At 50.6% G+C, this 23,377-nt stretch overlaps 1 protein-coding gene across 1 annotated transcript in view; it reads right to left on the bottom strand.

Annotated features, from left to right (window-relative positions):
• Positions 1-206: 206 nt before the first annotated feature.
• The window catches only part of ST3GAL3 (ST3 beta-galactoside alpha-2,3-sialyltransferase 3), a 110,723-nt gene continuing 87,552 nt past the window's right edge, over positions 207-23,377 (bottom strand). Inside the window, exons 12-13 of the mRNA XM_061567471.1 lie at positions 13,633-13,779; positions 207-7,066 (exon numbers count right to left, since the gene is read on the bottom strand). Coding sequence (XP_061423455.1) covers positions 6,977-7,066; positions 13,633-13,779 — 237 coding nt within the window. The 3' untranslated portion in view covers positions 207-6,976. The remainder of the gene's footprint in view (positions 7,067-13,632; positions 13,780-23,377) is intronic.

Below are 23,377 nucleotides of genomic sequence, written 5' to 3'. Positions count from 1 at the left end.
AGTTCAGATAATATAATCGTTACTGGTGGTGGCCGTGAGCGGGAATAGAACTCGGGTGACCTGGTTCGTAGCGCAGCGCACAGACCACTACACTACCGCTCCCTCATATACCCCCTCCTACTCACACACCAATACATACTAACAACCCCTCACACCCACACACACACCTACCCACACACACACAGACACACACAGGGGACGCGATGTCCACAGAGCCGGGGTTTATTTACAAGGAGGAGGCCGGTGCCGTGAGTTGGCAGCGCGCGTGGTTAGCAGATCGCCGCGCTTGTTAATGGTCGCTAAATAAATACTCGAGAAACGAACATCGTCAAACAGCCCCCAATGAAATACGCCACCCTGCAGCCACCACGACCACCACCGCCGCCGTCAGTGGCTCTGCGGTGAGAACGCGAACTCGCCCACTCGGGGGGGGGGGGGGGGGGTTCACGCCACAGCGTCGCTCGCTCCTTTGCCAGGACTCCAACCCTTTCCCGCTGCACCCGAGAGGTGCCAGAGCGCAGCGCCAGCGGCGTGCACGATGCGCAGTGCACGCCGCGTCGAGACGCAGTGCACGCCGCGTCGAGACGGCGCGATGAGAGGGAGTGTGCGCTACAGAGTGTGGACTGGAAGGAGGCAACCGAGCGGATAGCGCTGCGCTAACGAATCCGGCGACGCGAGTTCGATTTCCGCTCACGGTCAACACCAGTGACGAATACCTGAACCGGTCCTGGGCCTCCCCTAGGTCGACTCAGCCTCAAATTAGAACCTTTTGCATTGTGTAAACATCGCCTCCTTGGGGAAACAAAGGCGGCCGGGCGTGATGCTGGTCACCGACCCCATCGTGTGCCGTGCCGGCCTTCATAGGCGGTCGCTCACATCACTTTCCCCAAGTCTGTTAAGGCTACACGGGGATCTTTGTCTTTTGATGGGAGGGTGCGGCACGGTCCACAGCTCTTCAGGCATCCGCTGTGCTCGGTCAATGGGGAAGTTGCGCGGTTCGGGGCGTGCGCCGTCATCGGAGCGGACTTCCACCGAGGGAGCCTTCAAGAGGAGTCCTGCGCGCAGACGCACAGACTCGCGGTCGTGGCCACGTGCTCGTGAAGCGGTCGGGCTTCGTGGGGACGACTGCGGGTTGCAGAGCCGACCCAACAGGAACCCCTCGGCTTCTTTGTCTTGTAGCGAGACCCCGCGAGGCAGAACCGGGGGAGTTGCCTCTTACGTTTGGTTTCCTTTAAAACGAGGTCCGCGTGTTCTTTGACGATTTGTGTTTTCGTTATCGTTGCTGTGTCCGTCACTGCCAAACTCACTTTCGTCAAATAACATTTGTGTGTACACGATGAGTGTGACTTTAAATATACTTTCAGGGAAGTATGCTGCGATATTGATTTGCTTTGTTCTTTCTTTCTCAAACGCCACCACTGCGAGCGGGATTCGCCGCAGCGCTCTCGAGAGTCAATTGAAAGTTTCCGCGTGGAGAAACGGAAACCTTGAAAATAACTCTCTGTGCGCAGACCCCGTGGGTAGAGGACACGCTGCCCTGGGAATCCGTAAGGGGTGCCCGAGCGGGCCGCGACCCCAAATCAACCCCTCGACACGCCGACCTCAACACAGGAGCGAAGCCCCTCCGAGCCTGCACACTGATGAATTGTTAACAAGCAAAAAAAAACTGCAAAGGATATATATTTAAATTGTTGTGCCCTCATACGTGGGTTATCACGTCACGTCCCGGTTTCCCTCCCACATAAAGCCAAACGTTTATTGCAGGAGGAAAGCCATATCAGTACAACACATGGTTGGCTCGCTTACTCGGTTTAAAATCAGCATGCGCACTGCCGCGTGGATCAGCCCCGACTGATGAACACAGCGCGGGACACATTCGCTCATATCCACGCGCCCTTATTTTGCGTGGGTCATGAGCCAATGTCAATCTTCCCCCATCACAGTAGAAGCCGATTATATACACACCTTATAAGTACAGTTCTGATATATGCAACACACCCTAACATTACACCGGCGGGAAGACGTATGGCAGCTTCTGATACAAATACTCTACACTTGGAATACCGTGTCCCACTAGCTCCTCCACCACCACACTGCAGCCCACAGCAACCCACTCACTCATGATTAGCATCGTTGTCCTTCCTCGCACCTCCGATTAACACGATTGGCTCTGTACGGTGCGAAAGTTCAACATATATACAACCCATTCACTCACTCACTCACCCACTTGCCACACAGCAATCCACTCACTCGCACACACACTCACTCACCCACTCACTCTCACCCACTTACCAATTCACACTCAGTCACTCACACCCACTCACTCATCACTTCTCTTTCTTCTCCCCTCGCGCCGCTCCACTTTGGAATTCCCTCCCATCGCCGTCTATCCCACCGAAGCGCTCATAAACAACAACCGTGCCCAGCGGAGACAAGTGTTAACCCTCATCCATTACAACCTTGATAAGAGATGTTTGTTGCCGGCCGAATGCCGTTTCGGACCTTTTGGTCAGCAACTATCAAAAATAACAAAACAACAAAGAGAAGAGATACGTGTGGCCTTGCTCCCAAAGCGAAGCGCTCGGTCGCTCAGCACCCAGCTTCTTCCGCTCGATCAGCAGGGCCTCCTTGGTCTCCCTTTCGGCTGTCACTCGGCCCGATCAGTCGAACGCACAGCGTGGAGGAAGCACGGACGAGGGGATCCGCCCGACGGCGACTTCAAAAACACCGTGGATGAGGAGGGAGCCTCCGACGATAACGCAAAGTCACGGTTTGGTCTTCTTGGCCTCGCGTGCTTAGAAATCGCGGTCACTTCGGTGGCGGCGGGGGGATGCGAGCCGGCACCCTCGGTGTGACGGGGGTCTTGATGGTAGCGAAGGAGCTGCGAATCGTTCATCATCACCTTGCTGCTGCTTGGGCAACAGCTGCTGGGACCAGGGTACGAGGAGGAGCCGAAGCAGCGAGATGTGCGGCGAAGGACAGATGCGTGAGGTGGCAGAAGCAAAAGAGGGCACAGGGGTAGCTCGGTCACAGCCAAGAAGCTGGGAGGAGGTGGGGAAAGAGCTGCGAGAAGCAGCTGATGATGAGGAAGTGGTGGGAGGAACCTGGAGAGAGATGCGAGAGGAAGAGACTGGGAGAGCTCAAGAATACAGATGGAGAAGAGAAGTCGTCTCCTCCTCTTCGCAGGGGGTAGGGGACTCTGTCTAGAGATGATTTGTGAGCTCCTCTCCTATGCCATCGCTTTTCTTTGTTCTGAGTAGCAAACAGGTGATGGAACATCAACATCAGCTACCATTCTCCACGAAGTGGTGGTGATATCAGCAAGGAATTTGTGCCAGGCTAGGTGTAGTCTGAAACTGTGTAGCGTCAATAGCCTCGCTGGCACGTGGTGACGGGATAGACCCAGGTGCCATGGGTTGACTGAAATGCCCGACAGATGCACCACCTGTGCTCTCTACAGTGCTCACTCGCTCGATAAGCCACCCGGTGCTCCGCTCGTTGTTGTGAACGTCGCAACGTCACCCTCCATTGTTGTTGGAGGGCGACTGCCTCCACCTGCCCAGTAGCGTCCTTCACGAGCCTCCTCCACAGAAGCCGTTCTTGACACCGCTGGTACCAGTTATCGGCAAGTTTCCCATACCACACCAACCCCTCCTCCCACCCCCCCCCCCCCCGAGTACGTGATATACCCAAGGCATGCCTCTTCATACTGAGTGAGAGTTCCACAGGACATGACGAAGCCAACGAAAGGATAACGCAGCTCTACTGAAACTTCCACTGCCAAACCAGAGCTGGCCACGAGCAACATTGCCCAGGTAAGCGAACACCTCCACCCTCTCTACAAGCTCCCGGGTGTTTTGCTTTGGTAGGGTGATCCTAAGGCCCCATCTCTTTGTGGTATCCTCTATGCTAAGCAAAAAAGCCTCTTAACTTTTTCTCGGAGTGAGCAACAGCATATCTAAACAACAGCATATTCTAAACAACAGCATATCTAAGATGTTTTTATCAGTTTGGGAGACGTCTCTAGATATCGCCCGGTATCAATTAGCCTCCCACTGCATCTGTACCGGATATAAATTCCACTGCGACTGCCATGGAAAGCTACTCCAACTACGTGCTGAAAAAGTTAAATCGCGTAGGGGCCAGAGGTCATCTCTGTCACATCGCAAGGCAAACAGGGAATGGCTCCAACTCCAGACCACACAGCTATAGCTGGGACTACCCACCATCATGAAGGGCCTTAATGATCATAAGCAGAGGATCAGGGACCTGGAAAGCACCAAGAAACTAAAGCCCTCGTTTTTTTGTAATGGTATCATAGGCCTTGAGCATGTCTTTTAAGTAGAGATCTATATCCCGTTAACATTATTTGGCAAGACTGGTGAGTCAGATGCCTTCCATGGTCTCCTCTACCAGGTGTGGCCCCATGAGTTATCTTATTTGAGGACTTAAATGCCCAAGTGGGTCAAGAAACTCGCACTTGGGTAATAGTCATTTGAGACAATGAGCCAGATCAGCTCAACAAACATGGTACTTAGCCAACGGGTTTGTAATCACCGACACAACTGTTCCGCCATCGACACATTAGACACCATCTTGGGTGCGCGCCGAGTCTGAGAAAAACTCATGTACTGGACTACGCAATGGAAGAAGAGTGAATGTGGGGCCATGCCTTTGATACCTAGAGGAACCTATCGTGGGTGTGGTCCGGGCACCGAACCATCGGCTTGTCATCTATGCGGTGGCGCCGACTTATGTTCTTTCACTGCGGCGGTGGTGGTGGATGTCAACCTACGGTTCCCCCTTTCAAGCCCGCAACGGCGAGCTGTTGAGAGCTGCAGGCGAGTATTTGACGACTGCTTTGCTGTTCAGTTTGGCGTCTGGCTCCCTCCCTTCTGATGCCGAGAGGGAAAATGGTCAAGGTTCAGGACCGTTGCTTACGCAGCCGCTACCGCTGTGGTATCTAGTCCGGACCTCCCCAGAAATCGTGGATGATGATGGAGTAGGTGTTTTCAGCGAGCCGAGATAAAAGCAGCAGAACCAATTCTGCACAACATCAGTTGCGCGCGCGTCTGCACCACGTCAACTCTGGCGAGCGACCCCCACGGCAGCAGCAAAGTGCCATTGAGGCGAGCGCCTGAAGAATTTTCCCGCAACCACGCTCTCGGCCTTAACGCAACTTTAGAATGCGACGACTCCTCGATACACGCCAACAGCGAGGCTGCGTGGCCTTCAAAGGAATCATACCGTTACAATGTATATGTACGCACACGCACAAGCGCACACACATGCACGCGCATGCGCACGCAGCGCCACGTACGTAAACATGATATACTGTAGCGTTCAAAATGTAGTGAGAGTGAAAATCTGCTGCGCGAGTGCCAACACAAACGTGATTGCCGAAGGTTGTAATACTGACAATGGCGCAGCAAATAAAGAGTTCGCGTTCGGGAGTCCTGTAAACTGCCCGCGTCTCAATCCCGCGCGTCCCCAACGCAATACTGCTCAGCGGGCACAGCGCGAGCTCCACCCCCCCCGGAGTCGGTGGCTTTGATCTCGCCAGGATTCCTCCCGCCCAGCAGTGCAGCATCCCGCAGGTGAAGGTCACAGTGATGGGCGCAGCTCGGCCTCCAACGACTCGTTAACACTGATGGTGGTGTCGGGCTCGGTGGGCCACGGGCCGACCACCCTGATAATGCACATGCGAGCTTAATTAGTAATCTACGCGTCCCCCCCCACCCCCAGCGCCCTCCCCCACCCTCGGAGATGATATTCTCACGAAAAAAAAATGTACGCACAAAATCATTACAAATATGTAATGGGAGTGCGATTGGTAGACTAAGGGTATAAAATCTATACAGGTCGAGCGGGAATGTCATCTCCGCTAGGACGGCAGGGGTAGCGGAGGTAGCCGGGGGAAGCACATTTTAAGTACTTTTGGGGGGGGCAGATGTCATGATGAACAGTTTAAACTTAACATTTAAAAAAATAATACTAATATTTTTAAAAGCGCTACAATTTTACATTCCAGCAGGGCCAGCGGGTAGATCCCATGGCAGCGCCGCGCTCACCATACAAGGGAACGTCAGTGCCGCCTCCTGGCCGAAGAAACCCAGAGCGCGATTGTTAATCGAGAACACAAAGTAACACTGATCTAGCGCCGCCATCACCGTCGTCGTTGTCACCGTCGGGGGCCGTCATCACGCGGCGCCGATTCACGCCAGGCTCCCCACGACGCTCTTCCGTCGACGTCTCGGTTCCTCTCTCGGCTCCTCTTCCCCGGGGCCGCCAGTCCTACGCGTCCGGGAGCGCGAGCGCTTGACGCCCAAGCGGGTGGGCGGTCGGGCGGGGGCCACGGGTGGCACCGCGCGTGCCGGGGTTTGGCACCGCTCGCCACCGCTGCGCATTGGGAGCGTGCCAATGCGTGACATGATATGCTCAACTCTCGCGTACGTCGCGGGGGGTGTTTTTGTTATCATTTTGATTTGAAGTCTCCTCGGTCCGAGCGTCGTGCACGCGTCGCTTTTTGTCGATGTGTTTTTCGTTCACGGTGCGTGGAGATGGAGTGCAGAACCATTTCCTTTCCCCATAGCGGCAAACGGAGAGAGGGGGTGGGAACCGCAGCGCCCTCCCGCTGCATACATCAGTGTCAAACAAACATGAGCTTGCGCCTGCCTGTTTACGTTGTCCCAAATACCTTTAAACGCCTGACCCTACCACTCCGCCTTTTCCACCGCTGTCATTGCGCAACCTAGGTCGCCAAGAAAAATTTGGCACTTGTCGCAGTTATGAACGCGAAACAAAAGTTAGTGGGGGGTTTTTTTGCTGGCTCTTTAAAGTATTTTGCTACTTGTTTTGCTTTCAGCTTATTTTCCATCGCAAGGTGAGCAAGGAGGAGGTCCGTGGCTGCCAAGTCAGCTCCTGCGATGGCTCCTCGCCTCGACCTCCCCCCCTGCCCCCCCACAGCCCCCCGGGGTCAGATGCCTCCCGTCAGGTCCCTGATGACTCTGCCCCGCACGAGCTTCCGCAGGAAGTCCTTCTCCCTCGCGATGTTGTGAGTCCACGACTGCGGGGTCGGGGGGGGGGGATCGGCAGCAGTGGGAGGAGAGGGGAAGGAGGAGGGGGGGATAGTGAACAGTCAGGAGGGGGACGAGGACAGCGAGGGGTGGTGCGCTGAGCGGGGAAGGGGGAGGGGCAGGGCCGGGAGGAGGCGACATGGAGGAGGGAGTGGGAAGGTTTGGAAAGCGAACACCGAGGCAGGCGGCGCGGGTGAGGACATTGGCAAAAACGGAGGGCGGCTCGAGATCTTATCCGCGTTTGTCGCGGATTATATAATTTGCTTTGAGCTCAGGCGCTGCCGTAGCTGTGCGGGTGCTCCCTCGGAGCAAGCACTTTGTAAATAAACTTCAAGTCTACCTCACTAGGATGACAGGAGCTGCAACGACAACAAAAAAACTCATTCTTTATGGGCCTCGGGGCCCCACTTTTCAGTCCCCTAAAACCCAAACAGCCCCGTTTGTTTGTGTGCTAATAGACGGGGTGGGGGGGGGGGAGCGGTGGGGGCGCACTGCAGCACTGCCAGCCAGGCAGGACCTCTCACTGCAGCGAAAAACCACTCGAAAACAGCAAACATGGAATGTGTAAAGAAAGGAGAGGACGACGGCTTATCCATTGGGAGCAGCCCGCTTGCCCCACTCGCAGTAAACACCCGCCGGGGTAAACGCTCTCTCGCTGACCCGTGATAGAGCCCCTGGAGTGATCCCGCTGTGGGCTCACCCCGGGGCGGGACATGTCGCGCGTGCGTGCCACAGACCCCCCTCTACCACAAACCCCCATGATGGCTCGGCCCCCCGGGGGGGGGGCTAAAGGTGGCCCCGCGGGGCAGTGGCGATACTCGGAGTCCGCTTGCTTGCGCCGGCCTCTGCGCCTCCGTGAGCCGTTTGCGATGCATCCTTTGTGATTTTAACACGTAGTAGAAGCAGTGCTTTCTTGACCAACTATATCCACGATAGAGGTTTTTTGTTTGGTTATATCGCGTGAATAAAGATGTGTCGTGAATACCCACGACCACTACCCGACAATAGTAAGGTTTGTCACGTCAACAAAACGTGCCGATTAGTTACGAGTTTAGCACACCGGTTGTGTGTTGGAGAGTAAACCCACAACATTTACAATTCAAGTACCGTGACGTTCACCTGGTAATTACAACCAGCAGCCTTGTCAGGCGACAAACAGCTGCGGAGAAATCCTCCTTCTGTTTCGGTCTTAAGTAGAGGGGGTAAATGTGATGTCGTCACTTGTGAGCCAAACCAGAGGGCAGGTTAATGTAGTCATGACAATGACAATGGATATCGATTATTAGTTGGATCATTCACAATTAATGTACGTACATTATGTACAATATGTTAATCTAACAGTATGCAGAGCAGCAATTAATCCAGTACACACATTCATAGCTTTGCTAATACATCTTTCGTTTAGAGAAAGTTGGCTGCTATAAATGTCCACGCGACAAGCCACTTTGTTGAGCTCTCATTTGTGGCCAGGTCGCTTCTGAAAAAGAGCTACGTAGCTCAGTAGGGCCTTACCTGGTAAAATAAAAAAAACTGTTTTAATAGCTTCATTTGCAGCACCCATTATTGGCTGCTTGCAGTTCATCACCATTCGCGTATGGTGACCTGTATAGGCATGCAGTTAAACAGCGTACTATTATTTGGTAATACGCTTCCAAGCAGCACTAAGCCTGTAGTTATTCGAACGTTTAAAATTATTTTCATTTCTCTAGATTCTCTAATTAGTCTTGGCCAGTAGTAAGTAGTTTCACACAAAACATCAACATTATCGAAATCAATTAAGTGTCCTTGTTGGCATGCGTGTTCGGCAACTGTTATTTTAGTCTTATGGTGATCAAGAAATGTAAACTGTTAAAATACCATACATTGCGGGAGTAACTAATAAACTAGCCAGAATTTTGGAAAAACATTCGAGTAAGATTTGGCACGGTACATAAAATACAAAAACTAATGTCTGGTATCAATCTAGATTTGAAGTTTTCGTGACTGCAGGGATCCATACTCTTTGGTTCTTTCGGTAAAGTCCCGTAGGTATAAATAATAAAATAAATTTAATTAGGACGTTTCGGGCGCAACACAAGCATCCGTCATCAGGTGGGACAACCACAGCAAGAAAGAATTGCTTAATCTTCAGCTGAATCTTCAGCAATTGTTTCATTATTTTATGTTTTTTATATCTACGTGACTTTACCGAAAGAACCAAAGAGTAATGTCTGGTACTAAAGATGTTTTGCCGAAGCTATACACAGAAGGTGTGTACCGGATTAATTGCTCCTTTGGTAAATGTTATGTTGGTCAGACGGGTGGTGGCGGGTTTAACGACACATTTATATTTACGTGATCTAACCCAACGACTACCTCTATCATCCATCATCCTTCGCGATGTCACAATTGGAATGATGGTGGCGACGCGGTCTCGCGCTCGCCCGCTCACCCGCCGGCCCTTGGCTGCTGGCAGTCGGGTGCCGGCCGGTCGGGCGCTCCCAGCGGGGGGGGGGCGAGTCGGGTGACGCGGTATCCGCAACTGGCACCCTGAGCGCCGTGCGGCGCCACCCCTCGGCTGCCCTGGCTTCCTCTTCCCCTCTAAAGGAGCTGCGGTCGAGGCAGCCGGGGCAGCGTGAAGTCAGAGCCGGCGCCGCTCAACATATCTAGGTTTGACTCTAAAGGTTCAGCCACCCATGGTAAACCGGTTCTCAAGTGTGGCGAGTTGATCGTCATAGCCCTGGCACCAGTGATGACAGAGACCTGTAGACTCACACAGACTGGGTAGTGATTAAACCGGGTTCTCAAGTGTATCGAATCGATGGCCTGAGCCCAGTTAACAACAAATGCACACGAAAAAATGACGTAAAATTTTGCGCGAGTCTATGAATTTGGCTAAATTCCAACCAGTGAGAATTAGCAACGTCGGTTTGACTGCCACGTAACAAAACATTTCTCTGCATCAGGCCACGTGGCTCAGCGATTCTCCTACGCCGTGCGAATAAGAAATAACCTGGAGGCATTGCAGAAGTCGTTTTGCGACATCAGTTGACGAGGTGCGACGCGGCGCTCTGCGAGGACACCAGCATCAGAGTCAGGCCGATGTTGGTGCGAGTGCCACGCGGCGACGTCGTCGCAGACATTCAGAGGCGATGACATCACCGCTGCCCTTGTGCCAGGCTGGGCGCGCTATAAGATCACGTGTGTCGAATGGTGCCATAGGTTGACTGAACGAGATGACTGACAGATGCACAACCTCTGCTCCCACTGTGCCAACTCGCTGCGTTTTAGCCACCTGGCACTCCGCTCGTTGTTGTGAGCATCGCTCCTCTGCCCTCCCGTTATTGTTGGAGGTCGACTGCCTCCAACTGCGCAGTAGCATCTTTCACGAGTCTCATTCACAGAGGCCTAATTTAACCACTGGTACCAGTCATCAGCAAGTTCACTCAGCTCCACATACTCCTGTACCACATCAGCCCATCTCTTCTCAAGCCAATGCAGCATCCATTTAGCCCCCTCTATGCAGCCAAACAGAAGCTGCTTGGGCATGCGGTGGATGGGCATGCAGGCTACAAGATCCAGCCATTGTAGCCTCGTCTACCAGAGGAGCTCAGCGCTGGGACTGTGTCCAGATCATTCAAGGATCTCTGAGCTCTTCACACAATCTAGTCTGGTTAAACCCAGGTTGGATCGTAGGCAGGCCAGCCAGTCCAGATGTTCCTTTAAATGGGTTCACGTTTCGCAAGCATAGAGAAGGGAGGGCAAGACTGTGAGCGAGCGACAGGCCGGGTGGCTTACATGCAGTTCCACGCAGCTGATGAAGAGATAATGCCGCTTGACTGATTAAGAGTGAGACTCCTGTTGTCCAGGTTATGGGAAATTCTCAACTCTCTAAAACTGCCCATTACTCATGGGGAGTTGAGGGGGTGGATAATTTGCTGACACAAATTACCCAGTGCATTGTTATTTTGATTGGGCTCATGGTTCAGTAGGAGTCTAAAACTCTGAGCAGCAATTACCAGAGTATCAGTATAACATGCTTGACCAAATAGGAAGCCATTCCTTGACCACACCTGAGCATTGATCATTATCTGTACCAGAAGAGAATTCCTCTGATAAAACCATGGAAAGTGTATTTAACCACATCGGCAAAACAGACATTAAATAATGTAGGAGCCAGAGGACATCCCTGTTGCAACTCAAGGTGAAAGGGGGAATGGCTCTGACTCCCAGCCACATAGCTGGCTGGGAGTCAGAGACCCTGAAAGCACAAACAACAACCCAGAGCCCTGGCCTACTGATGGTATACTAGGCCTTGACCATGTAAAAAAAGCAGAGATTTAGGTTCTGTTGAAATGAACTAGAACTCTGTTGCAGAAAACGGACAAGGAATGTGACGTTTGTACAGGACCGCCTCAGGCTAAAACCACATTGGGGCTCCGCAAGCCTCTCCTTGAGTGACAATGAACAATCCTTTCCAGGACCTTTGCCAGCTTCACTGAGAAGGGAATGCTACAGTAGTTGTTACAAACAATGCGGTCTCCCTTCTCAAAATGGGGGACCACCACAGCATCCTTACACTCCTGAAAAACCTGTCCTGTGGTTCAGGCGGTTGTAATTATGTCATGAAGGGCAGCCTGCACACAATCACCACCCTCTCTGAGCAGTTCGCTTGGGAGGTCATCTCTGCTCGGCGCTTTTCCCGGTCTCAGGCTTTGGATCGCTCTTAAAACCTCCTTAGCAGATTGTATATCATCAGCCAGCCACTCAGAGGGAGTGGCTAATTCCTCCAATATTTGAGGGGACTGCAGCCCCAGCAGGGTGATGTTATGTGGGCTGAGGGGTTTTTCCTGTCCCAGGACAGCAATGCTCAGCAAACCTGCAGACCTGTTCCTGGGGGTCGGAGATCGGATCACCACCTTTTCCCTTGGGGACGGTAATAGGTGTGGTGCTGCGAGTTACTTTTTTGATGGAAATAAAGAGTCATTTGTGATCGTGAAATGCTGAGGCATTTCCATCTCCTCAGCATCCCAAGACCACCACCCATCCTTGCAGAGGTGCATGGATCTCTAACCCTTTGAAAGGGCTTGTCACTTTCCCTCAGCTATTTCGAACACCTCCTCTGTCAGCAACGGTTTCTGGGGGAGGTCTGGTCTGCGTACCAAATGTAGCCATTGCAGCTGCATGAGCCACAGACCTGAACCTCACCCATTTCCCCTTGGCATCAAAAGGAGGGGTGGGGGGATGATTCCAACCCCAGCTGCAAACAATGATGGCAATCTCACTTGCAAACTTTCATCAGCGAGACGACGCCAAGCCGCTGTGGGTTTTAATGGGGTCCTAGGTGGATGCCCAAGACCGCAGTGCAAATAACAAGCCGATGATTAGTGGGAAAATCACCCCCACCGTGGGTCCCGGTGTCAAGGACATGGGCCTGTAATCTCTGTTCCATCACTCTGCAGGCCAGCAGATGTTCTTTCTTGGACCCGGCGTACATCCATGTTGTGTGCATTCACTGAAGCCGGAACAGCGTATTCGCGATTACAAGACAATGGGCTGCACATATGTCTAGAAGCCTCCTGCTTTTATTGATCTGATCTGGCCCATGCCTTCCAATCATTCCAGTCCAGGTGCATGTATGATGACCAACTCGGGCATTAAAGTCACCCAACAACATTAATTTGTCCTGAGGGGCCACTTTAGACAACATCGGGGAAAGGTCAGAGAAGGCATCCGACTCAACAGCCTCGCCTATATTACTCAAATAATTATTCATTTTGTGTGAGAGAGTAAGCCACCATCACCACCATTTCATGCCTCCCATTGACAGTAGCCTGGGAATCAGCTTCCCACACCTCACCGCCACACTCCCACATCCCCTTCAGTCTTTTGCTCAGAAAAAACCCCTCCCTGTTGTTTGGCAGTCTCCTGCCCCAAGTGAAGGACTGTCTATCCCTCATGGTGACCACAGCCACAACCATGTGAGCGTAAAAAATGAGAGCCTGTCACAGTGGCCCAGGCGGTGCCAGCGCAGCTCCCGACTGGGGAGCGGACAGCCTCTCCTCCGCAAGCGAGCGCTCGATCATTCGACGTGGATCAACCGTTTCTGAAAGAACCCGGAGGGGGTGGGGTGAGTGCTTCAGTTTCGCAGCTCGGCTATATGGGGTTTGGCCAGGAGACGTTATGACAGCCTGTCCCAACCGAGGCCTCCGGCACAAGCACAATCTTCATCGGCTGTTTCCATCGTGAGTTTTGCTGAAGTCAAATGAAAGTCAAAGGCGTTACGAGCCCCTCGCTAAACACGCAAAGACAAAGGTCCCCCATATAGCCTGAACAGACTGTTGGGGCAAGTACTGTAAGCGAGCCCCTATGAAGGGCAGTACGAAACACGACGGGGTGGGTGGACAACACCACGCCCGGCCGCCTTTGTCTCCCTAGTGCTGATATTTACACACTATACAAGGTACTCATTTTAACTCGGGTCGCTGGGAATGTAGCGCAGCTAACCGCTGCTACACTACCTACTAAGGGACGCACACAAGCACATACACAAACAAAGAAACACACACAGACTCACCTCCTTGATGGCTGACATCTTGGTGCTCTCGTAGTAGTGCAACGGAGCGCTCAGGTTACTCATATCGTAGCCGAAGCCGGCGACGTCCACCTCGTCGCAGTTGTGCAGCGCCATCGTGATGGCCACCGTGCCCAGTGTGGGGATGTTCTGCACGGTCAGAGGCGACAGTGGCACACAACGCCAAAACCAGCAGACACACAGAGATCACAAGACACTCACTTAGACCAGCAGACACACAAAGATCACTAGACACTCACTTAGACCAGCAGACACACAGAGATCACTAGTCACTCACTTAGACCAGCAGACACACAGAGATCACTAGACACACACTTAGACCAGCAGACACACAGAGATCACTAGTCACTCACTTAGACAAGCAGACACACAGATATCACTAGTCACTCACTTAGACCAGCAGACACACAGAGATCACTAGTCACACACTTAGACCAGCAGACACGCAGAGATCACTAGTCACACACTTAGACCAGCAGACACGCAGAGATCACTAGTCACTCACTTAGACCAGCAGACACACAGAGATCACTAGTCACACACTTAGACCAGCAGACAAGCAGAGATCACTAGTCACTCACTTAGACCAGCAGACACACAGAAATCACTAGTCACTCACTTAGACCAGCAGACACACAGAAATCACTAGACACTCACTTAGACCAGCAGACACACAGAGATCACTAGTCACTCACTTAGACCAGCAGACACACAGAGATCACTAGACACTCACTTAGACCAGAAGACACACAGAGATCACTAGACACACACTTAGACCAGCAAACACGCAGAGATCACTAGTCACTCACTTAGACCAGCAGACACACAGAGATCACTAGACACTCACTTAGACCAGCAGACACACAGAGATCACTAGACACACACTTAGACCAGCAGACACACAGAATCATTAGACACACACTTAGACCAGCAGACACACAGAGATCACTAGCCACACACTTAGACCAGCAGCCACACAGAGATCACTAGTCACTCACTTAGACCAGCAGACACACAAAGATTACTAGACACACACTTAGACCAGCAGACAAACAGAGATCACTAGCCACTCACTTAGACCAGCAGACACACAGAGATCACTAGTCACTCACTTAGACCAGCAGACACACAAAGATTACTAGACACACACTTAGACCAGCAGACAAACAGAGATCACTAGTCACTCACTTAGACAAGCAGACACACAGAGATCACTAGTCACTCACTTAGACCAGCAGACACACAGAGATCACTAGACACACACTTAGACCAGCAGACACACAGAGATCACTAGACACTCACTTAGACCAGCAGACACACAGAGATCACAAGACACTCACTTAGACCAGCGGACACACAGAGATCACTAGTCACACACTTAGACCAGCAGACACACAGAGATCACTAGACACACACTTAGACCAGCAGACACACAGAGATCACTAGACACACTTAGACCAGCAGACACGCAGAGATCACTAGTCACTCACTTAGACCAGCAGACACACAGAGATCACTCGACACACACTTAGACCAGCAGACACACGGAGATCACTAGACAAACACTTAGACCAGCAGACACGCAGAGATCCCTAGTCACTCACTTAGACCAGCAGACACACAGAGATCACTAGACACTCACTTAGACCAGCAGACACACAGAGATCACTAGACACACACTTAGACCAGCAGACACACAGAGATCACTAGTCACTCACTTAGACCAGCAGCCACACAGAGATCACTCGACACACACTTAGACCAGCAGACACACAGAGATCACTAGCCACTCACTTAGACCAGCAGACACACAGAGATCACTAGACACACACTTAGACCAGCAGACACACAGAGATCACTAGACACACACTTAGACCAGCAGACACACAGAGATCACTAGTCACTCACTTAGACCAGCAGACACACAGAGATCACTAGTCACTCACTTAGACCAGCAGACACACAGAAATCAATAGACACTCACTTAGACCAGCAGACACACAGAGATCACTAGTCACTCAATTAGACCAGCAGACACACAGAGATCACTAGACACTCACTTAGACCAGCAGACACACAGAGATCACTAGACACACTTAGACCAGCAGACACGCAGAGATCACTAGTCACTCACTTAGACCAGCAGCCACACAGAGATCACTAGACACTCACTTAGACCAGCAGACACACACAGATCACTAGACACACACTTAGACCAGCAGACACACAGAGATCACTAGTCACACACTTAGACCAGCAGACACGCAGAGATCACTAGTCACTCACTTAGACCAGCAGACACACAGAGATCACTAGTCACACACTTAGACCAGCAGACAAGCAGAAATCACTAGTCACTCACTTAGACCAGCAGACACACAGAAATCACGAGTCACTCACTTAGACCAGCAGACACACAGAAATCACTAGACACTCACTTAGACCAGCAGACACACAGAGATCACTAGTCACTCACTTAGACCAGCAGACACACAGAGATCACTAGACACTCACTTAGACCAGCAGACACACAGAGATCACTAGACACACTTAGACCAGCAGACACGCAGAGATCACTAGTCACTCACTTAGACCAGCAGACACACAGAGATCACTAGACACTCACTTAAACCAGCAGACACACAGAGATCACTAGACACACACTTAGACCAGCAGACACACAGAGATCACTAGTCACTCACTTAGACAAGCAGACACACAGATATCACTAGTCACTCACTTAGACCAGCAGACACACAGATATCACTAGTCACTCACTTAGACCAGCAGACACACAGAGATCACTAGTCACACACTTAGACCAGCAGACACGCAGAGATCACTAGTCACACACTTAGACCAGCAGACACGCAGAGATCACTAGTCACTCACTTAGACCAGCAGACACACAGAGATCACTAGTCACACACTTAGACCAGCAGACAAGCAGAGATCACTAGTCACTCACTTAGACCAGCAGACACACAGAAATCACTAGTCACTCACTTAGACCAGCAGACACACAGAAATCACTAGACACTCACTTAGACCAGCAGACACACAGAGATCACTAGTCACTCACTTAGACCAGCAGACACACAGAGATCACTAGACACTCACTTAGACCAGAAGACACACAGAGATCACTAGACACACACTTAGACCAGCAAACACGCAGAGATCACTAGTCACTCACTTAGACCAGCAGACACACAGAGATCACTAGACACTCACTTAGACCAGCAGACACACAGAGATCACTAGACACACACTTAGACCAGCAGACACACAGAATCATTAGACACACACTTAGACCAGCAGACACACAGAGATCACTAGCCACACACTTAGACCAGCAGCCACACAGAGATCACTAGTCACTCACTTAGACCAGCAGACACACAAAGATTACTAGACACACACTTAGACCAGCAGACAAACAGAGATCACTAGCCACTCACTTAGACCAGCAGACACACAGAGATCACTAGTCACTCACTTAGACCAGCAGACACACAAAGATTACTAGACACACACTTAGACCAGCAGACAAACAGAGATCACTAGTCACTCACTTAGACAAGCAGACACACAGAGATCACTAGTCACTCACTTAGACCAGCAGACACACAGAGATCACTAGACACACACTTAGACCAGCAGACACACAGAGATCACTAGACACTCACTTAGACCAGCAGACACACAGAGATCACAAGACACTCACTTAGACCAGCGGACACACAGAGATCACTAGTCACACACTTAGACCAGCAGACACACAGAGATCACTAGACACACACTTAGACCAGCAGACACACAGAGATCACTAGACACACTTAGACCAGCAGACACGCAGAGATCACTAGTCACTCACTTAGACCAGCAGACACACAGAGATCACTCGACACACACTTAGACCAGCAGACACACGGAGATCACTAGACAAACACTTAGACCAGCAGACACGCAGAGATCCCTAGTCACTCACTTAGACCAGCAGACACACAGAGATCACTAGACACTCACTTAGACCAGCAGACACACAGAGATCACTAGACACACACTTAGACCAGCAGACACACAGAGATCACTAGTCACTCACTTAGACCAGCAGCCACACAGAGATCACTCGACACACACTTAGACCAGCAGACACACAGAGATCACTAGCCACTCACTTAGACCAGCAGACACACAGAGATCACTAGACACACACTTAGACCAGCAGACACACAGAGATCACTAGACACACACTTAGACCAGCAGACACACAGAGATCACTAGTCACTCACTTAGACCAGCAGACACACAGAGATCACTAGTCACTCACTTAGACCAGCAGACACACAGAAATCAATAGACACTCACTTAGACCAGCAGACACACAGAGATCACTAGTCACTCAATTAGACCAGCAGACACACAGAGATCACTAGACACTCACTTAGACCAGCAGACACACAGAGATCACTAGACACACTTAGACCAGCAGACACGCAGAGATCACTAGTCACTCACTTAGACCAGCAGCCACACAGAGATCACTAGACACTCACTTAGACCAGCAGACACACACAGATCACTAGACACACACTTAGACCAGCAGACACACAGAGATCACTAGTCACACACTTAGACCAGCAGACACGCAGAGATCACTAGTCACTCACTTAGACCAGCAGACACACAGAGATCACTAGTCACACACTTAGACCAGCAGACAAGCAGAAATCACTAGTCACTCACTTAGACCAGCAGACACACAGAAATCACTAGTCACTCACTTAGACCAGCAGACACACAGAAATCACTAGACACTCACTTAGACCAGCAGACACACAGAGATCACTAGTCACTCACTTAGACCAGCAGACACACAGAGATCACTAGACACTCACTTAGACCAGCAGACACACAGAGATCACTAGACACACTTAGACCAGCAGACACGCAGAGATCACTAGTCACTCACTTAGACCAGCAGACACACAGAGATCACTAGACACTCACTTAGACCAGCAGACACACAGAGATCACTAGACACACACTTAGACCAGCAGACACACAGAATCATTAGACACACACTTAGACCAGCAGACACACAGAGATCACTAGACACACACTTAGACCAGCAGCCACACAGAGATCACTAGTCACTCAGACCAGCAGCCACACAGAGATCACGAGACACACACTTAGACCAGCAGACACACAGAGATCACTAGCCACTCACTTAGACCAGCAGACACACAGAGATCACTAGTCACTCACTTAGACCAGCAGACACACAAAGATTACTAGACACACACTTAGACCAGCAGACAAACAGAGATCACTAGTCACTCACTTAGACAAGCAGACACACAGAGATCACTAGTCACTCACTTAGACCAGCAGACACACAGAGATCACTAGACACACACTTAGACCAGCAGACACACAGAGATCACTAGACACTCACTTAGACCAGCAGACACACAGAGATCACAAGACACTCACTTAGACCAGCGGACACACAGAGATCACTAGTCACACACTTAGACCAGCAGACACACAGAGATCACTAGACACACACTTAGACCAGCAGACACACAGAGATCACTAGACACACACTTAGACCAGCAGACACGCAGAGATCACTAGTCACTCACTTAGACCAGCAGACACACAGAGATCACTCGACACACACTTAGACCAGCAGACACACGGAGATCACTAGACAAACACTTAGACCAGCAGACACGCAGAGATCCCTAGTCACTCACTTAGACCAGCAGACACACAGAGATCACTAGACACTCACTTAGACCAGCAGACACACAGAGATCACTAGACACACACTTAGACCAGCAGACACACAGAGATCACTAGTCACTCACTTAGACCAGCAGCCACACAGAGATCACTCGACACACACTTAGACCAGCAGACACACAGAGATCACTAGCCACTCACTTAGACCAGCAGACACACAGAGATCACTAGACACACACTTAGACCAGCAGACACACAGAGATCACTAGACACACACTTAGACCAGCAGACACACAGAGATCACTAGTCACTCACTTAGACCAGCAGACACACAGAGATCACTAGTCACTCACTTAGACCAGCAGACACACATAAATCAATAGACACTCACTTAGACCAGCAGACACACAGAGATCACTAGTCACTCAATTAGACCAGCAGACACACAGAGATCACTAGACACTCACTTAGACCAGCAGACACACAGAGATCACTAGACACACTTAGACAAGCAGACACGCAGAGATCACTAGTCACTCACTTAGACCAGCAGCCACACAGAGATCACTAGACACTCACTTAGACCAGCAGACACACACAGATCACTAGACACACACTTAGACCAGCAGACACACAGAATCATTAGACACACACTTAGACCAGCAGACACACAGAGATCACTAGACACTCACTTAGACCAGCAGACACACAGAGATCACTAGACACACTTAGACCAGCAGACACGCAGAGATCACTAGTCACTCACTTAGACCAGCAGCCACACAGAGATCACTAGACACTCACTTAGACCAGCAGACACACACAGATCACTAGACACACACTTAGACCAGCAGACACACAGAATCATTAGACACACACTTAGACCAGCAGACACACAGAGATCACTAGACACACACTTAGACCAGCAGACACACAGAGATCACTAGTCACTCACTTAGACCAGCAGCCACACAGAGATCACTAGACACACACTTAGACCAGCAGACACACAGAGATCACTAGCCACTCACTTAGACCAGCAGACACACAGAGATCACTAGTCACTCACTTAGACCAGCAGACACACAAAGATTACTAGACACACACTTAGACCAGCAGACAAACAGAGATCACTAGTCACTCACTTAGACAAGCAGACACACAGAGATCACTAGTCACTCACTTAGACCAGCAGAAACACAGAGATCACTAGACACACACTTAGACCAGCAGACACACAGAGATCACTAGACACTCACTTAGACCAGCAGACACACAGAGATCACTAGTCACTCACTTAGACCAGCAGACACACAGAGATCACTAGTCACTCACTTAGACCAGCAGACACACAGAAATCAATAGACACTCACTTAGACCAGCAGACACACAGAGATCACTAGTCACTCAATTAGACCAGCAGACACACAGAGATCACTAGACACTCACTTAGACCAGCAGACACACAGAGATCACTAGACACACTTAGACCAGCAGACACGCAGAGATCACTAGTCACTCACTTAGACCAGCAGCCACACAGAGATCACTAGACACTCACTTAGACCAGCAGACACACACAGATCACTAGACACACACTTAGACCAGCAGACACACAGAGATCACTAGTCACACACTTAGACCAGCAGACACGCAGAGATCACTAGTCACTCACTTAGACCAGCAGACACACAGAGATCACTAGTCACACACTTAGACCAGCAGACAAGCAGACATCACTAGTCACTCACTTAGACCAGCAGACACACAGAAATCACTAGTCACTCACTTAGACCAGCAGACACACAGAAATCACTAGACACTCACTTAGACCAGCAGACACACAGAGATCACTAGTCACTCACTTAGACCAGCAGACACACAGAGATCACTAGACACTCACTTAGACCAGCAGACACACAGAGATCACTAGACACACTTAGACCAGCAGACACGCAGAGATCACTAGTCACTCACTTAGACCAGCAGACACACAGAGATCACTAGACACTCACTTAGACCAGCAGACACACAGAGATCACTAGACACACACTTAGACCAGCAGACACACAGAATCATTAGACACACACTTAGACCAGCAGACACACAGAGATCACTAGACACACACTTAGACCAGCAGCCACACAGAGATCACTAGTCACTCACTTAGACCAGCAGCCACACAGAGATCACGAGACACACACTTAGACCAGCAGACACACAGAGATCACTAGCCACTCACTTAGACCAGCAGACACACAGAGATCACTAGTCACTCACTTAGACCAGCAGACACACAAAGATTACTAGACACACACTTAGACCAGCAGACAAACAGAGATCACTAGTCACTCACTTAGACAAGCAGACACACAGAGATCACTAGTCACTCACTTAGACCAGCAGACACACAGAGATCACTAGACACACACTTAGACCAGCAGACACACAGAGATCACTAGACACTCACTTAGACCAGCAGACACACAGAGATCACAAGACACTCACTTAGACCAGCGGACACACAGAGATCACTAGTCACACACTTAGACCAGCAGACACACAGAGATCACTAGACACACACTTAGACCAGCAGACACACAGAGATCACTAGACACACTTAGACCAGCAGACACGCAGAGATCACTAGTCACTCACTTAGACCAGCAGACACACAGAGATCACTCGACACACACTTAGACCAGCAGACACACGGAGATCACTAGACAAACACTTAGACCAGCAGACACGCAGAGATCCCTAGTCACTCACTTAGACCAGCAGACACACAGAGATCACTAGACACTCACTTAGACCAGCAGACACACAGAGATCACTAGACACACACTTAGACCAGCAGACACACAGAGATCACTAGTCACTCACTTAGACCAGCAGCCACACAGAGATCACTCGACACACACTTAGACCAGCAGACACACAGAGATCACTAGCCACTCACTTAGACCAGCAGACACACAGAGATCACTAGACACACACTTAGACCAGCAGACACACAGAGATCACTAGACACACACTTAGACCAGCAGACACACAGAGATCACTAGTCACTCACTTAGACCAGCAGACACACAGAGATCACTAGTCACTCACTTAGACCAGCAGACACACAGAAATCAATAGACACTCACTTAGACCAGCAGACACACAGAGATCACTAGTCACTCAATTAGACCAGCAGACACACAGAGATCACTAGACACTCACTTAGACCAGCAGACACACAGAGATCACTAGACACACTTAGACCAGCAGACACGCAGAGATCACTAGTCACTCACTTAGACCAGCAGCCACACAGAGATCACTAGACACTCACTTAGACCAGCAGACACACAGAGATCACTAGACACACTTAGACCAGCAGACACGCAGAGATCACTAGTCACTCACTTAGACCAGCAGCCACACAGAGATCACTAGACACTCACTTAGACCAGCAGACACGCAGAGATCACTAGTCACTCACTTAGACCAGCAGACACACAGAGATCACTAGTCACACACTTAGACCAGCAGACAAGCAGACATCACTAGTCACTCACTTAGACCAGCAGACACACAGAAATCACTAGTCACTCACTTAGACCAGCAGACACACAGAAATCACTAGACACTCACTTAGACCAGCAGACACACAGAGATCACTAGTCACTCACTTAGACCAGCAGACACACAGAGATCACTAGACACTCACTTAGACCAGCAGACACACAGAGATCACTAGACACACTTAGACCAGCAGACACGCAGAGATCACTAGTCACTCACTTAGACCAGCAGACACACAGAGATCACTAGACACTCACTTAGACCAGCAGACACACAGAGATCACTAGACACACACTTAGACCAGCAGACACACAGAATCATTAGACACACACTTAGACCAGCAGACACACAGAGATCACTAGACACACACTTAGACCAGCAGCCACACAGAGATCAC

Source organism: Lethenteron reissneri, chromosome 39 (genome assembly GCF_015708825.2).
Source record: "Lethenteron reissneri isolate LAM-NWPU_2019-01 chromosome 39, ASM1570882v1, whole genome shotgun sequence".
Taxonomy (NCBI): domain Eukaryota; kingdom Metazoa; phylum Chordata; class Hyperoartia; order Petromyzontiformes; family Petromyzontidae; genus Lethenteron; species Lethenteron reissneri.
The sequence above is the reverse complement of the archived record's forward strand: the minus strand, read 5'-3'. Positions and strand labels throughout refer to the sequence as shown.